This window comes from Panthera onca, chromosome C1 (genome assembly GCF_046562875.1).
Source record: "Panthera onca isolate mPanOnc1 chromosome C1, mPanOnc1 haplotype 2, whole genome shotgun sequence".
Taxonomy (NCBI): domain Eukaryota; kingdom Metazoa; phylum Chordata; class Mammalia; order Carnivora; family Felidae; genus Panthera; species Panthera onca.
The window spans coordinates 165920908-165939197 of record NC_138346.1 but is presented as its reverse complement, the minus strand read 5'-3'; the positions used below and the strand labels follow the sequence as shown (position 1 = coordinate 165939197).

General features: G+C 36.9%; 1 protein-coding gene across 4 annotated transcripts; it reads right to left on the bottom strand.

Annotated features, from left to right (window-relative positions):
* Positions 1 to 2049: 2049 nt before the first annotated feature.
* On the bottom strand, positions 2050 to 17664 carry SERBP1 (SERPINE1 mRNA binding protein 1). 4 transcript variants are annotated; one of them, XM_060626229.3, is made up of 8 exons: positions 17232 to 17664; positions 13434 to 13584; positions 12649 to 12789; positions 12447 to 12536; positions 11748 to 11867; positions 8847 to 9024; positions 5645 to 5818; positions 2050 to 4269 (listed from the first exon to the last, which is right to left on the bottom strand). In XM_060626229.3, the coding sequence occupies exons 1-8, from the start codon at positions 17542 to 17544 to the stop codon at positions 4213 to 4215; spliced, it is 1224 nt and encodes a 407-aa protein (XP_060482212.1). In that variant the 5' UTR covers positions 17545 to 17664; the 3' UTR covers positions 2050 to 4212. The 4 variants fall into 4 exon arrangements, with proteins under 4 accessions (XP_060482212.1, XP_060482213.1, XP_060482214.1 ...); XM_060626230.3 differs by having other exon boundaries at positions 12447 to 12518; XM_060626231.3 differs by having other exon boundaries at positions 11748 to 11822; positions 17232 to 17663.
* Positions 17665 to 18290: the final 626 nt, after the last annotated feature.

Sequence of the window (18290 nt, the reverse complement as noted above, 5' to 3'; positions counted from 1 at the left end):
TACACATCAGAAAGAGCATTGACAAAAACTGCCGAAACATAAAAACATTAAACTATAATCATGGCATTAAGCATAATCTTATAGCAAATTTACACTTTCCTAAACAACTTTCAGGAGAATACATTTGAGTTACAAGCTACATAATCTTTTGTGAACAAGACCATCTTTACTTAAACAGGCTACCAGATACCTTGCCCTTATTCTGATTGTAGAAGTTAAAAGGTAACTTGCTTTAAAATACTTGTAACTTCACAACTTCCAGTGGGTTAGGATTTAATTTGTACCTAGAACTCTCACATGTTGACCTGGGAGTGATAGCTTAGATCAGGGGTCAGCAAAGATTTTCCATGAAGGGACATATGTTTCAAGCTTTGTGGGCTACATCTTCATATAGGATTAGTTTTTAACCCTTAAAAAATGTAGAAGTCATTCTTTGCTCAACTGTACAAAAGCAGGCCACAGGCTGAAGTCTGTGGACTCCTAGCTTAGATACAGAACTTAAACACTCATTTCCAATGTTAACTATCTCCCTGAAGCCAAAATCTTGATAGTAATAATGTATCTTTATATCGTAACCATTTTATGAAATTAAACTTCTCATCCTTTAGTTACAATTTTTCTCTATATTCTTTGATCTAGTGAATTCCTCTCAGCCTGAAACAGGCTTACTTCAATCACTCCTCCTACAACCTTCATATTTACCTCACTTAAAAATCACATAGGATTTAAGTTGAGGACATGTCCAATAAACCTAGGCTGAGCAAAAAGGAACTGAACCCAAATTTCTAAAATCTGCCACTTAATAAACATCTTAATGATAAACTTTGACAGTTTTGTAAATCATGTTAATGAATTATTTCACTAATTTCTAGGTCTGAAACTTTGGTAAGAGATCATTTTACAAGTTGTTATTACTCTGTAAAGCATACTAGTAATCACATTTTGGGCCTTCTCCGGCTAATTTGGAAATGGGACTTATGTTTAGACTTGCTAAACACAGGTTAATTTCAGAATTAGAAAAATATGGGTTATAATCTACTTTTTAGGTATTAATTTACTTTCTTTAGAAAGTAGAATTTACGTGTATTGGAAAGCCCTAGAATTTGCTATACCAGTTCCTTCAAAGTTGGGACAGCTATCCATTAATATACCTGATATAATCTTACCTTAAAGTCACAATCATTCAGGTTCCAGGAGCTTCACACTTGTGTTTTAACCTTTTAATATTTTTGGTTCCTTCCACGTAATGCTAGTGCTCTTAAAGATGTGTTTTAAATATCCAATACACATTATTTAGATTTTGTATGAAACTTCCTAATGGCACAATAAAATTTTCCTATTTCAGTGCAATGATCTCTAGCAATTGGAAAAATAATATAATTAGAATGAGTACTTCATAGTCTCCCTTCAAACCTATACCAAGAAATAAGCCCCAAATATATTTACAACCCTAGAGATGTGTCCTGCTTCCATGTTTAAAATAAAACTAAATAACTGAATGTGTAGTACCTACTACATTTTAAAATCTTTCCTAATTCCACACAAGTCTCAAAAGACTATTAAACTAAAAAATAAACTAAATCCCAATTATGTGAATGCAAGCTGAAAACGTCTTAGTAATAAATATCAACTCTGGCATTATTCCCATGTAAAAGCACCAAGATAAAAGTTTACTACAACATTCAGTCAGGGACCACTATTATTTAGAGACCTGTATTAAGGGATTTTTAGTATTGTATCATTTGTTTAAAAAAAAAAAAAAGTGGTATTCAGTATGATAAACTTTCACACTCAAAATGTGATTTGCTAAAAGAAATGCCAATTGTCCTGTTAATCCTTGAAATTCATTTTACAAGTTAAGAATTCAACTTTCTAATTGAAATAGGTATCCCTTCCAAATGTGATCCAACAGCCTGGTTTAACAAAAACCCCACATAAACAAAATCTAAATATAAGGGGGGGGAAATGATTATTTTGGGGGTGCACACACAGGTCAGAAAACACATAACGATAAATGGGCTCCTATTTGTTTTCATGACTTTTAAGAAGTGAGCATGAAAATAAAATCTTTATTTTCAGTTATTACCCACCAATAAGAGAAAGTTAGGTTCACAGTTTTAGCTCTTGACACAAAGTGAACTAGGAGGCAAATTTACATCCATCAGATACAACTAATGGACCAACTTTTTAAAGTTCAGGCTATCTTGAAAGCTTGCAACATACCAGATATTGCTGTATTCTACAGTGACAGAATGCCAGCAATGGCTGACACTAAGTAGAACTTGTGAAGTGTTTTTAATAGGAGGTGTTTTCTATATGTTGCTAAAAATCAAGGTTTACAAACATTACACGTCCAGAAACAAGTTTAAGGAACTTGGAAGTCTAACCACAATGATTTAGGAGGGTGTATGTTGCAATCTCAAGAGGGGTCAATAGTCCATATGGACTAAATTAATACTTGCCTCTGGGTAGCAGGTATGTTTGTAAATATAAAATTATATTAGACATTAGCACCAGTGCAGAACACGCTCAGCATCATAAGATCCAAAACACCAGCACAAAAGTTTATGCATCATTAAAAACCAATTACCTCCTTCCTAAGATGTCAAACTAACAGGTAACTAGATTATAAATCTAATCCAAATGAATAACTCTTGTACTGTACAATTTCTCTTTTAGAAGTATATGGGAGAATTAATCAGCTAAATAGCAGACATTCTGATTTAAGATCTTCAGTATTTTTAAAATTGGACATTACCATACACAGGTAGAAAATACTGAGTGACAAAAGATCTTTAAAACTGTACATTAAGTTCCTTTCCTGTTTACCAATAAATGTGACCAAAAAAAAAAAAAATCCTAGAATATCTGATCTGTTTGTTGAGAATTCTCTCCATGTATGTGGTGATGCTCCCATTCAAGGAACCCATTAACCTAATTTTCTGAGGAAGAGGTAAAAGATACTTACTTGTCACTTTCTGTGGAACAGTCATCTATCAACTTAAGACCAAAATTAATAGCAATATAGGAAATTCAGAAACAGTAAGATTTTTGGTTTATATTTCAAGGACGGTGCTGCTGTTCCAACCTTATAAAGTAAAGCTGTCTGCTCTCCAAATTCCAAAAATTAACATACCCCCGCCCCCCCCAATCTTACCATACAAACCAGTGCCCTTTGGTTTCTTAAGAAAAAAGCAAGGGTTAAAAGGCTGTTGATTATGGAAGAACAATTTTGATTTGGGACCTTCCACACACAAATCATACTGAGTGGCCAGACACTTATTTTACAGAACAGTTTAAATAGTACGCAGTAGCCAAATCAACTTGTTCCACCCACCCTTTGGAGAGGAAAAAACCCAACACCCATAAAACTACTTCACTTGATAGGATGTGTACCAACAAGTAGCTTAAACCTTCACCAACAAGGTGTCTAGTTTGGTTTTTAAAATGGGGGACAGTCACACATTTTAAAAGCAAATATAGGTGAAATTGTCAATCAATTATAAATTTGAACCTAATGAACCATGCAGGAGCAAGGGTTAATAAACCAATGTGCTTTGAATTTGTTCAAGTACTGATAGTTCTGTATATAAAGATTTAGCATATATAACAGCTATCATGAGAAGTGAAAAAAGATTTTCCCCAGAAATGAAAATATTAAAACTAAGTTAAAATACATAAAGTAGTATTAGTATTCCACACAGCATAAAATTTGACAAATCAAAGTTTACATGACCCAGTTGACCATGTGTGAAAATGCAAAGCAGGTATTAAAACTGATATTATGTCCAATATTTAAAACCAGTTTGTAATTGAGAGAACATCTAAATCCTTAATTAAAAAACACAAATGAAGTGAAAGCTTTAAACTGGTACACACTGTTCACACCTATATTTCAAGTTTGGAAATGCATATTTGCAAGCAGCAATACAAAAGTATTCATGAAGAATGCATAATCTCTGAAAATTATGAAAACATCCCTGCTACCAATACATTTCTAAATACAAAACTGACTACCATATTGTTACTTCTGTGTAGCGAGAGAAGTTCATTTTCAAAACAGATAAAATTCAGTCTTTAGGTGTGAATGGTATGAATGACAGTCTTTTTTTTTTTTTTTTTTAAATTCTTAAGTCGTTTGGGATCCTTAAGCATGCAAAACCTCAGATGGGAGGGTCCACAAAGGAACCAGGGTTGTCTTATGGCATCCAGTTAAGCCAGAGCTGGGAATGCCTCAGGGTCATCTACATCAGGAGCAGAAGCACTTGACTGAAAAAGAAAGAAACCAAAATGAACAATTCTAGAATCTTGGATTGCCAGTGTCTAGATTCAGACACACAACTCTAAAAAATCATGAGGTTAAATAAAATACTAAGTAAAATGTGGCAAAAGCTTTACTTAAAAGTCAAAGTTATGGATCAGAATAAAACTATAAATATTTACAATGAGCCTTGTCCAAAGTTTTTATCAAAACCTATAAAACTTGCTTAATAATACCATGGGTTTAGTTTTCTAATAAATCACACAAGTAGACTCACATGGAATATGTGTGTGGAATTCTTACTCTGTTGTTTAGTAATTTTTTCCTCCCTTGCTCAATATGAATGGCATCAATTTGAAAGCAGGCTAAGAAACTTGTTACATAAAATGATTTAAGCAGCACGTTCATCAGTGTTAGAAAGGGACCCAACTGCTATTTATAAAGTACAAATAACAACAGAAATGTGTTGAAAGAGCCCATATACACAACAGTGATCTTTTTAAAAAAAACCTGATGTCAGAGGAAGAAACAAGAAATTATCATCCATTATGGACAAGCATAAAATCTGTTATACTAATCTACCACTATAATCAAACACTGACAGACTAAATCAAGTAAATGGGTCCCCAATTTGCACATCAGGTGTTGAGAATTCAGGAAGGCATCATTGTTGTTTCCTAGCCACACCATTAGAGACAAAGAACTAACTTAACCCGAGTATTACCTCTAATACTTTAGTTTAATAATATCTAGTCATGATACTTTGGCATCAAACAAATCAGAGTTCAAATTCATCAGTTAGTAGGGCTTCTATCAAAATATTTCTTAAGAACTTGTTTCATGTAACACACTGTGCAAGGCATTAGATTATAAAACTAGGACATAAATGAATTCCAGCTTTCACACTATAGTAAAAAAAAGTGACAATATCATCTTGTGTCACACAATTATGGACACAAATGTTATTAATGTTAACATTTAGCTGAGACCTAAAAAAAGCAGCAAAGAGTCAAGGCAAAGGAAGAGGCTGGCATTTCAAGTAGACCTTAGCAAAGGCCAAGAGTTAACCTGGTTCCCTGTATCTAAATTTCTCCTTCTGTAAAACAGGGATGTCAGTGTGGTAACAAGAATTAAGTACCTAAAATGCCTAGCACAGCACCATGACCAGCACCTAATAAGTACTGAACAAAGTGATAATTTTACTAGCAGCACAATTCAATCACTTTAAATACTTTAAACAAAAATATAGCCTAAAATGTAGTTTCTTGAAGGTATGTCTGTCTACTTCTTTTTTCTTCTTCTATTCATATCCCCAAAATGGACATAGGGCACTGATTTACCAAAGAGAGGTCTTCAAATTACTTAAAGAAGTCTTAAAATTACCTTGTCAGTTCTGCTGCCACGGTTTGGACGTCCACCACGCCCACGGCCACCTCGCCCTCCCCTGCCACCACGTCCTGGGCGGCCAAGGTCTCCAAAATTGATCTCCAGCTGAGACGTTATATCATTTGCTGGCTTCCGGAAATGATGGTCCATAACCGAATCTTCAGCATGAGCCTAAAAAATTAAGAGTGGGCCATGGGATGATTAATAGGAAAGCAACACCACTAATTTCTAAATAATTAACTTTCTTTTAAAAAGACCAAAATCCAATCTGCACTTTGTGTGAATATATCAAAAATGATATGTGTCCTTCAGATGAAGACTTCTGGATAGATGTAAGGTTTCTACTGGTGATAACTGAATCCCTTTTTAAGTTATGAAGAGAACTCTGGCTCTGTACTCTTCCAAGTATGACTTGGGAAAAGAAGTCACATATAAACTTCTCAGAATGCTTTTCTGTTCATGTACAACTATATGTTCTTCCCTATAAACTGGAGAACTACAGATTCAAATGAAACACAACTTTACATCAGGGAACCTTGAAAGCTAAGCACAAATAAATCCAAGCCTTAAATATAGCCAGGTAACCTTAAAGTCAACATGTTTGTGGAATCCAGATCCTCCTCTGTATTTATGTATAAGGTATACCACCCACTCTGCAAAACAAAACAAAAGCCAGAGAATTTTACACTGTTTAATTCTTAATTTCTTCTTATATGTTTGGGATGAATGTGTTTTAATTTTTTTAATGTTTACTTTTGAGAGAGAGTGAGAGAGAGTGAGAGAGAGCGAGAGAGAGCGAGAGAGAGCGAGAGAGAGCGAGAGAGAGCGAGAGAGAGCGAGAGAGAGCGCGCAAGCAGGGGAGGGGGAGATAGAGGGAGACACAGAATCCGAAGCAGGTTCCAGGCTCTGAGCTGTCAGCACAGAGCCGGATGTGGGGCTTGAACTCACAAGCCGTGGGATCATGACCAGAGCCGAAGTTGGATGCTTAACTGACTGAGCCACACAGGCGCCCCGGGAAGAATGGGTTTTAATCTTCTAGTTGGAAACTTTTCTTATACTACTTGAAAAGTATGTTTCAGTATTTCTAAATACAGGTACAATCCTTTTCTGAAGGAACAATGAACATTTTGTTCTTTCTAAATGTTGTAACACTACAACTGTTAACTACCCTTTAAAGTAGAAGTAAATTTTGTAGTTATATCTATGTTTTCACCCCTCTAATTGTCTAATATCCAAATTGTCATTCCTCAGTGCTAGGCCAACCTAATCTAAAAGGCAGTAGAAGGTTCTTTTTAGAATATCCATTTAAGTTAATGTTTAAATGTAAATCCACAAAACAACTGGCAAATTAAAGTCAATTATATATACGAATTGCTTTAATTTTTAAACATTTGCTACTGCAAAGCAACAGTATCAATTCATTAATTAGAAGTGTTTTATAAGTTTCTAGAGCACAGAAGCAAAAAAGCCTAACTGATATCCTACTGAAGCACCTCAAAGGTTGTACTACACTAATAAAGACAAAGTCTGGATGTTCAGGGCACATCCCTTTAAAGCAGCTAGAACAAATCTGCAGTTTTTTTTCTAGAACCATGAAGGATAATCAGGAACTAAGAGCTCTGACTTCAGCTGTCAATTAACAACCTAATTCAGTTTTCCATTTCTAAAGTTTCTTGTTTTTCCTAACTACTAGTTTGTTGTGAGGATTAGGATATGTAAAAGAGAAAGAGCACTTAAAATGTACTACAACAATCTTGAAGACCTATACATAAACTGCAAGACCATATATGTCAATAAGGCCAGATCTAAACAGGTTCCCACATCACAAAAGCAACATGAACAAAAAGGATCCAAACACATAAAAGTGGTTTGATAACAAACATGTCCTGGTTTCAAAGTTATTCATAACAAATTTCACAACTTAATTTTCAAAAATTTCTAATCATATACATCAGTTTGTGTAATTATTTTTGAAAAGTTCAATGTAAAATAGTACTTAAAACTACCATACCTAACCCAAGGTCTGTAAAATGCATGAGAGATTTCAGGGTATTCATGAATCATGTAAAATAGATCAGTATTTTGTGTATGTGTGTCTTGTTCTAGAGAAAAGTTCTATCGGGACCCCAAAAAAGTTACAAATCATTTTGTCAAGTTGCCTAAGTAAATCTTTCCCATTTTAACGTAAGCAGTTTAATAATTAGTACAAATTAACAACCTCTCCAAGATGAACTTTCATGGTTTTTTTAATCAGGAATCCTATTTGCTTAACCCTAATACACAACTTTATCTGCAAAAATTACAAAAAAAATAACCAAAGGCATTCAAATGAAGCAAAAAGTTTTTTTTTTTTTCCTACAGGACTTGGCACTTAAGTCCCCATTTTATTTTTATGGAGTCAATGCTAAAAAAATCATCCTAAACCCAGAATATTTAAGTCTCTTCAACCTTTATTTCAAAATGTTTCCAAGTTTGTTTCACAGCTATTTGTTTAGAAAATTAAGATGCAGTATCTTACCAAATCTTTTTATTGCAAGTTGCCTTAGTAACAAAAACATTTCAACTTAACTTTATAATCAAAATCTCACACTTGTACAAGCCCTAAATCATGTGGCAATGGGCCATTCCTCTAAGAACCCGCTCCTATGATTGTTACCAAATCAAAAACCACCAACATGCCTTTCTCAAATATTTTTGTTAGTAAACCAATTTGCTGGTTCCTGTAAGACATCAATCCTCAGTAAAGGAAAACATTTTTTGAAGAGTCTTGATCATTATAAATGGCACAGGCAGAATTTGAAAAATTTAATAATAATGAAGCCACTAATTTATTTTAGATTAAACCACATGAATATGCAAATCTTTCATCTGATTCCCAGTTAGGCAAGACGTTTTAAATATTAGCACAACTCTGAAAAGACCTACCTTATTTCTAAGACACTAATTTTATGATACACAACTAACTGCTTTTTAGGAAAAAAACAAAACCACATTAGATACATTGTGGACTGATTGAAGGACTACTTTTCTTGAAACATATGGTAATGCAATTTATTTCCTTTTTGAAAGTTTATCTACCCCAAATGATCCTAGGTAAAGGTTTTCTAAAAACAGATTACCCATGTCATATTTTTAAAAAGTATAAATACAATTCAATACACATCTGAACATTCCCAAACACCACAAAACTTAATTTTACCTCTTCACTCTTTGACTTATGAAGAACAAATCCCTTCTTCCACTGCCCATCAGCACCTTCATTTGGTTTTCGGATATTAAATTCTACTTTTGCCCGGTCCTTATTTTGAATAGCTTTCCACTCATCCAAAGTCATTTCTTTTGGACCCTCTTCCTTTACTTCTTCAACTTCATTCTCCCTGTGAAAACATATTTGTTTTATAGCTGGTAGTTCTTTTAAAGCTGATAAAATCCTAATTTACAATTATAAGGAAGCAGCTAATCTTGACTAGTTGGTAATCTTTAAGAGACTACTCAAGGACAAGAAGACCCCAGTCCTCTTTGTAACCCAAAGGTTAACATGTAACTTGGTGGAGGCTAGAATTCAGTACTTGTTGAATTAGTGAAAGCATGGATAACTGAGGAATATACAATTTTGAATTATCTTTACCTAAAATACACATTTCTTAAAAACATACTTCTTTAAAACCATACATACCCTTATGTGATTAAAATATTAGGCTTAGCTTCTCCTAAAACACTTTTTAATTTTCCTAATTTCCCACAATATAGAACTTATAACAAAAATAAAGGCAATCATCTAGGATGACTGAACAACCAGGACTCATATTCTAGAATATAAAAGAACTATTCCTCTATCCTTTATCAACTAACGCTCATAGCAAAACAATTTTAAAAGCCAAGTACACCTATAAATCCAAAATCCTGTATACTCCAAACTTTCAAATCAACCTGACATGGACAGGAAACTGCAGCTTCACCAATACTGGAACCTTCCACAAAACACACCAATTTCAAAACTTCATACTAAATTAGTTAGAACTATTATATACTATCCTTTCCCTTTTTTTCAAAAACAAAGCATGGGCCTAGGAATCCATTATTTTAGTCTAATCTCAACTTGTAATTGTCACCAAACAAGTTGTTTGCTATTTTGGGAGCCTTGCTTCCTTCCAAAGATAGCAGGTGACTCAGTTAGCCTGAGAGCTCAAATATCTATCTCCCTTCCATGCTACTTTTCACTGTTCGACAAATCCTATCTTAAAACTTCCTGTACCAAGTTTACACTTAATAAATGGTACCTTGGCTAGCAATATCAAATCCAACTCTTGTCACTTTGCAAATGAGAAAACTAAGGATCAAAAAAAGATCCTAGTTACTCCCAAGTCATGACATAGCCAAGAATAGAACTCAGCATACCTTTACCACGTCATGAGATCATGACCTCTACCTTCAAGGGTTGCTGTAACGATCAAATGAAATAAAATAAAGGCTCTGGGAACTAAATATAAGGGAGTTAATCAAAGTCAGCCTGTAACTCTTAATCAAAGCTATGCTTCCTAAATTTATACTTCCACATATAAGATGGAATACTATATTCAGATTCTCCCCTGCTCTAATATCATAATCTTGATCTTCTTTAGCCCAAATACCCTCAATTGTATTCCTGGGTCCTGAGCGAAAGATTTGCTTGCAATACACTATCAATACATTAATTTCTTCCGATAAACAGTTTTACCACTCAAAATTATGATTTCATAGTTTCATATAAGTGAAATTTATATTACCCCAAGTGTAACAGATCACTTAATACCATGTATGTTTATCTACTCTAATAGTAAATTATTATTCTTTCTTCAAACAAACCCATGGAATATGATACTATTACCAATAATGGTTCACTGTAGGCGCAACTTTTGGAGAAAAAGAAGAAAGCATCCCCTCTCTGACTGATTTAAATATACTCTGATTAAGATTACACAAACCCAGGGTGCCTGGGTGGCTCAGTGGGTTAAGCATCCAACTCTTGATTTTGGCTCAGGTCATGATCTCACGGTCGCATGTCAGGCTCTGCCGACTGTGGAGCCTGCTTGGGATTCTGGCTCTCCCTCACCCTCTGCCCCTCCCCCACTCATGGGCTAGCCCTCTCTACATAAACAAAAACCCTAAATAACTGGCAATTACACAAACCCTAAATAACTGGCAATTCCAGACTTTAAGCCATATTACTATATATAATAAATGACTGGCATGTGACTTCTGCTTGGGTTGATGGAAACTAGAGGAAGGCAGTAAATTATTTCCACCAGCATAACTTGAACCTTTACAATTCTTTCACCCTTGAATGAAGACTTCAAAATCAAGTCTTATATCTAAAAAACTCAGAAAATGAAAAGGATTAAGAAAGCCAGTAAATTAGTAACATATTCTGGATCTTGCTCTCCTCATATATTTAAAAACAAGACAATAACGCTATGTTCCAAATTCTATAGGGGGGAGTGGGGGAAGCCTTCAGAGACAGAGAAACCAATTTTAAAATGGTCACATTTTCTAGTTTTAAACTATTTTGGAATAAAATTTATATAGACTCCAAAGTACTACCACCTATGCATTCTAAATACTACAATTCTCTTATGTCAACCATTTGGTCTAATTTTCAGAAACCCCCAGTTTTAGCTTCCACCTATTCAATGTCTCTAGACAGCTATCATCACTAGGATTATTCATTATAACTTGTCTACCACATAAAGTATAGCTAAATAAAATGCAGGGCATCTTTTTCCTATTCTCCATTCTCAGGTTAAACAGTTAATTTTTGTTCTCAAGGTGAACAAGTATTACTGTTCATACTGTAAAATATGCATTTTCCTTATCTTTTAAAAGACAACAATGGTAATTTCAAATAGAAATATCCATTTCTATTTTTCAAACCATTATAGTCCAATATAAAAATGTGTAAAGCAGTCCTCTAAATAGATACTATTTGAGGGATTGGGGCACCACTAAAGTCTCCGGTTAAAAACCATCAAATAGTAGCATTAAACCTGCATGCTCTTTTCTTGGTAAAAACCCAAACTGATTGCAATGCTGGGGCATTACCAGTACACATAAAACCACTTACTTATTTTCAGTGTCTGCAACTGGATGTTCTTCACCTTCAGGTGTTTCCTCAGTCACATTTGATTGATCCAAGTCACTGCAATTATAAGATATTGGTTTCTGAATGTATTTTGGGGACTCTCTAAGGAAAAAAGAAAAAGAAAAGCATCTAGGTCCATTTACATGTAGCTGAAGAATTCTTTATACAAAAATGTTTTAAAGTCTTCACATTCCCTAACAATCTTTTCTTACTAAATAAACTTCCCAGTAGACCTAACAGAAAATAACTTAAAAATGCATACTAATTCCAAGTTATAGTTCAAGTACTTTATTCAAAAAGTAGGACAGAGTAGCTTGCTCAAAAACAAAGTTTCAACAGCCTATCAAACTTTTCTAATGACCACACGGGTCAACAGCTAGAAAAGGAACTATTAAAAACATACAGGAAATCAGCATACCCAAATAACTTAAACGTAGGGTTTGAAAAGCTACACTGCCATATGAAAAGAAAAATTAACATCACATATATTAAAATATAGAAAAATTGGTCATTTGACATATTGTATTCAAATACATCCAACAAGATAGTATAAGGAAGTAGCTCTCAGATGAGAGCATCTGTTCTTGTCCTAGGACAAGTAAAACTTAATAGGTATAGATAAAACCCTAATAAAGTATAGAATCTTATTTAAGCATTATTTTAAAAATTCAGAATACCAACGTTAATTCATCTTTGACAGTTCCCCAGTTGTGAGAGCCGCTACCTCCACGTTTGTCTTCGTGCTTCAGGCCACTGTAATGTGAAAAAGAACTAACAAAACTGAGTTAACATAGTACTCTTTAATTCTAGAAATTCAAATTTTGTCTAATTAAGGAAGCAAATTCACATGTAAAAATATAATCAAAACCTATATAAGACTTACGATCTATCACTTCCACTATGCCTATCAAATTCACGTTTGCCACGAGAATCAAATCCATCTCCTCGGCCCATTCCACGTCCACGGCCTCCTCGACCTCTTCCAAGACCACCACGGCCTCGGATAGGCCGATCAATAATCGGTCTACAACAAATAAAAAAATATTATATACCTCCTCCAAGGTTTCCAGAAAAAAAAAAAAAAATAAGGAAAATTCATCCAAAGACTCAAATACAAAAACATATTTACTGGCTAATAATGCAGTGGTTAAACACGTTTCAGAAAATTCAAAACAATCTACTTCCAAACACAGAAATCAGAACTAGGAAGCTCCCCGCAGATGAGAAATTTTTGCTTTCTCTAAAACTCTACTGCCAGTGCCTATACTTTTTCATGGTTATTCATTTTGCATTATAATCCAGTAAAACCACTACACCTCACCAATACACTTCAAAATAAAAATAAATGCATCTAATGTGCACAAGTCATCTGTTTTCCTATAAACAATTACCCAACAGGACTTTCCTGCTAACAACATCTGGGGACAGTAAGGAAAAGAAATTATCCACTGATTTGATAGAAGTATTTCATTACAAGAAGTCCAAGACTGAACACTAAAAACTGTCACCAAAATGTTCATAGTAAAACAATGCATACACTCAGACATTTCTCTAAAAAACTGATCAATGTAACCAGCCACACTGCCACCAGGCAAATTATGCCCAATTTATAGCTTTGTGTTAATATATGACTCTATAAACTGACAAATATGAATTAAAAAATCTTGCCTATCAACCGAAAATTCTCCTCCTTCACCCTTTTCTTCAAGTGGCTTTTCAAATCGCCGTTCACGAGGTGGTCGCCTTTCTGGTCTCCTATCAATTATTTTCCCTTCACCCTGCAGCTGTTGATCAGGTCTTCTTCCAACACGTCTTATTCCTAAAATGATAAATAACCTGCATAAGCACAGTGTTTTTGCAACACAAAAAATTAGGCAGACTACCGAAAAACAAAAAAAGAAAAAAAAAAGTTGCTATTCTTTCAATCCACTATCCAGCACTTGCTGCTGAAACTGGCAAGTGGGCATCTCTATAAAGTATAAAAGTACTTCAGAGAAATTCCTATTTAAAGACAATAAATTTGTTTCAAACTTCTATTTAGTTTGCCAAATCATATCCCACTCCCTCCCCAAGCATTCCTGTAACTGACTTGTTAAGTCATCAGGGTAGCCATTATTCCTCTCACTTTTCAAGATGCCACAATCCCTTAATTTAAAATTCCCACTTTTAGAAATTTTAGGCATATGATACATAGTGGCTTTCAAGATACCAAAGATTAACACCAGTAGCCATTCATTAGTTAACACTGAAGCAAATCAACACACTCACCAGATAAGGACCCTCAGAAAACAGTGAAGGCCACCTACTTTATTTTACATAATCTGGAGGAAATAAAACTAATTTCTATGAAATTACAAAACTGATAGGAAAACAAATGGCACAGAGGACTACATCTTCATTGTTTCAAACACCTAATTAACCAGAAAAAAAAAGTATCATTTTCCTCTATTAATTTTTGTATGTATTCACATTATGTATCCATCCATATCCATTCACAGGGACACACACTGAGAAAAAAAAATACTGCTATGCAACCACCAGGAAATAGTCCAATCATTTCATTATTATAAATGGAGAGCTTTCTTTGTTTGCCCTTACAAGTATCTTTGTTTCCGAAGAATCTTTAAAAGCCACACACACATAGATCCCTTTAAAAACAGTATTTAAGAAATAAAAACCATCACTAGGTGATGGCTAAAACATTTACTGATTTCCCCATTAGTTTTTTCCTGTGTCAGTGGCCCACAAAGGCAACCAATATGCATTATCAGTGGCCTCAAGTAGATTAAATTCATGACTGTAAAATTTCAGGTATGCCTAAACTCCCTAAACCATAATTTCTGCCCGAGTCAAAAAGCAGCTGAGGAATTGGTTTTGTAACAGGATCTTAAGTTGATTCACTGATTCTTTCTAAGAAAGTGACCACCACCAGAATGCACCCAATCATTCAGTTGCTTGTAACTAAATTCAAATGGTAAATATCAAACTCTTAAATAAAATTTTAAGGTCCAATCCACATAAACTCTCAGGGTAAACCACAAATGTTAGATTGTAAGGCATCTTAAACAAATGCTGTCACAGGTATAGTGTATTGGGGTGGAGCTATGGAACCAGTCCTTTAATAATGATATTCAACAAGCCAAACACACCCAAATGAACAATGGCTTCCTTCCCCACCCAATATTCATTATTATGCTTACAGAACCTAAAAAATTTACTAAATAAATTCACCCAATGACAGATATTTTTAAAAATTCAAACTTTTCTTACCCTCTTATCTGCACTTGCAAACTCATTTGATCTGCAGTAGATTCCAGGCTTTCAATTAAAAAAAAAAAAAAAACTAAACTAAACTAAAAAACACCTTAGTCTACACTCTTAGCGATGTTCTGTGTCAGCTCTCAAATTCTTCAAATGGACAAGCTATGAAACTCATAAAATACGAAATACATATCTAAGATACTTCTAGCATTTGCCAGGACTTATCATCCAAAGGCAAAGAACACATGATTAGGTAGCAATTCTTCCCACTGCAAGAGGCAGGGAGACAGTTTACAGGTCTATCCTTCTCCAATGCCCACAACATCAACTGACAGGTAGGAGGGATCTGAAATCTTTTTCATTCAACACTTTTCCTATATTTATATGCTTGTGTTTTATGCAATTTAAGGTTAACAAGTGAGTGCAATGTATTGCTGATCTGAAGAAAATGTTGACAGCTAATATGGAAGTTTTCCTAAGGAAAGTGTACAGAGTGTGAACTCAGTCCTGGTTATAAATTTATGAAGTAATTCCATAACTTTGTAACCTAAAATACTAGGTTTGAGGTTAAGAGCTTACCTCAAAAGTGGGCTTTATGATCAAAACAACTGAGGGGTTTAAATCAATCTTCATGCTTTGAACATTCAAAATGGGTGAACACATTTACCTGGTACACTTTGATTTATACATTTGACTCAATTTTTTCACTTTTTTTGGATTAGTGATCAAGGGGGGTGAACTTGAGCAAAAAATAGTAAATACACAGGTCTCTGTTACTCAACACAGAAATTAAATAATTATTCCACTGTGCTACAGGTTGCTTTAAAACTTAGATTAAATAGATACTTGGTCTAATCAATGTGCACACATGCTTTCCAACACTCCAAATTGTGCTTCTCCCCACCCTGTAATTTTAATACAAGAATTGTTTTGTTTTAGTCATCACATAGGTTCTTCATTCCAAGCATCACAGAAGTTCTGCATTAAAAAAAAAATCCCAAAGCAAAGCCTAATATCATAATAAATCATAATTGTGATTTTTAAAATTAGTTGAATGCAATTCAACTAAAATGAGAAACTACTACTTTCACGAGCACGTGGCAGTGAAGAATAATTTCAACTTTCAACATAAAAAGGCAACTCCAAAGATTCAGAGCTTAAGTACTACACCTACCTGCTACCGATCGAGTACGCTTTTTTCTTATCCTCAACCGTTTTTGCTTTTTCATCCATCACAGAAGACAAACCAGCAATAAGAGAACGCAAAAATCAACCCCAAGACAACTGTGACCGGCCAGTGAGTCCTGACCATGCTTCATGCACATGTGGAGAAAAAGCTACAGACTCAAAGGAGCTCTGCCATGGCTAACATTGTGACAGCCTCTGCACTCGTTTCACCACGAGGCCCAGGCGGGGCCACTGAAATACTGAGAGGAGGGGTGACGGGACAGAGGACGAGCCTCAGGATTTCCTGCAATAACAGGTCTTCGTTCAGAATTCCCGCTTCTGCTTGCTACAGTGTAACAAAATGTCTCTTCCCAAAAGCTTCCTTCACTCCAAGTTTATAGTTTTTAACGGTTAAGGGGATGGGAGGGGGGGGCAATAAAGTACCTGTGGCACCTGGAACAGCAGCTTGCTCCACAGTATGATAGCGTAGGACACAGAACTAGCTCAGGTGCAAACTCCGACCCCCCCAGCTTTTCAGTGGGGTACTCCGCGCCATCGTGGGACAAGATGGCAGGAGAGAAGCCAACCGCACCTCAAAGCAGCCTCGGGAGAGCTCCGTGCTGCAAGAAGCTGTGGACCCCACACTTCCCCGTAACTACAAAAGCTTCAGCAAGTGGCTAGCTTCCCCGAACCTCGGTCCACGCGCTCGCCCGCCAAGGAATCCGGCGGGAAGGCAACAGCCTCCCAGGATCGCGAACACGCTCGAGGAGCAGCTTATCTCCAGAGCACGCTCCTCCGCTCAGAAACTGAAGCGGGAAGGGGATGGCTCCAGGATCCTTGCAGGTGGTTTGAACTTGGGGCTACCACGCTCCCAGCACCTTAGCGGGACCTGGCTTTTGTCGTGTGGAGGAAACGTGAGGAAATCGGCGGCAAAGTCTCCCGCGGACCCTCAGAACTCCAGAAGTAGGTGGTAGCCGTAAAGTCCCCTCGCTCCTTCCCTCCATCCCGGGTCTCCCCCACCTTCTACCACAGCTTTACCTTCTTTCTTAAGCGCCACGGGCGGCTGCGTCTCCTCTTTCTTGTCAACCACGCCGACGTTGGGGGGCAGTGGGTTCTTGCGGTCTTTCTGGGACTCTTTACGCAGCTGTTTGCCTGCCGCGTTGGAGTTGGTCTGGGCTGCGGCCTGAGCTGCGCTCTTGGCCCCGGGGCCCCCAACGCCGCCCCCGCCGGCTTCTTTTTTCTTGTTCTCCGCTGCCTTCAACACCTCAAAGGGGTCCGATTCGTCGTCAAATAACTGGTCGAATCGGTTGGTGACCACGCAGCCGAAGCCTTCCTGTAAGTGCCCAGGCATGATGGTGGCTCGGCGGCGCGTTCCTCCACGGATTGCAGCGGGCCGCGCCGAGCCAAGAGCGCCTGCTTCAGCTCTTCCCACAAGATGGCCGGGCCGAGAGAGGGGGGCCGTCTTCTCTTCCGGCGCCAGGCACACATCCGGGAGCGGCCAGCGCCGCACGGCACCACGGGGTATGTAGGCCAGAGTCGCTTTTTCTGAGGCGGCTCTCGGCTCCAAGACTACAAATCCCAGAATGCACGGCGCTGCAACTCTTCGCGCGCGCCTAAGAGGAGGGACCTCACGAAGGGAGTGGAGCGTGCGAGCTGAGGGCGGGGAAGCGTTGTGGTGGGCGGAGTCCTGCCACCTGCTCTTGCCACCCTTAAACTCTCTGGGTCTCGGGCTACTCTGAAAACAGGAAAACGAGACGGCGTATTTTGCTCGCGAAAGTTCTCTGTCTTTGGTTTTACTTACCCGCCTCCGGCCCAGGGCTAACTTTCCCCACCTCCCCGGGGAGGGTCAAGGTGACTCCAGATTTTACAGTTAGAGACTCACAAACTTCCAGGGCTGGAAGGTTGCTGCCTCGCGCAGGCATGTCCCGATCTGTTCCAAGTTCTTAGCTGCTCAGGTGTTGGAGTCGCCCTGTTGCACCGCCAATAATGAATCGAGACTCTTGTGTTTAAATGAAGGAGGAATACGCTTTCTCTCGCGGGGACGTGAACTCGGTTAGCAGAATGAAAAAGACCACTTGAACTATCGCACAGGAGCAT

What these genes read in the sequence shown, in the direction of transcription:
- SERBP1 (XM_060626229.3), bottom strand. Translation starts at nt 17,544, where the DNA reads ATGCCTGGGCACTTACAGGAAGGCTTCGGCTGCGTGGTCACCAACCGA. An exon ending in GGAGAATTTTCGGTTGATAG is followed by an intron (nt 12,790 to 13,433) that starts GCAAGATTTTTT and finishes TATTTGTTGTAG; the next exon opens with ACCGATTATTGATCGGCCTA. An exon ending in CATAGTGGAAGTGATAGATC is followed by an intron (nt 12,537 to 12,648) that starts GTAAGTCTTATA and finishes CAGTTTTGTTAG; the next exon opens with TTCTTTTTCACATTACAGTG.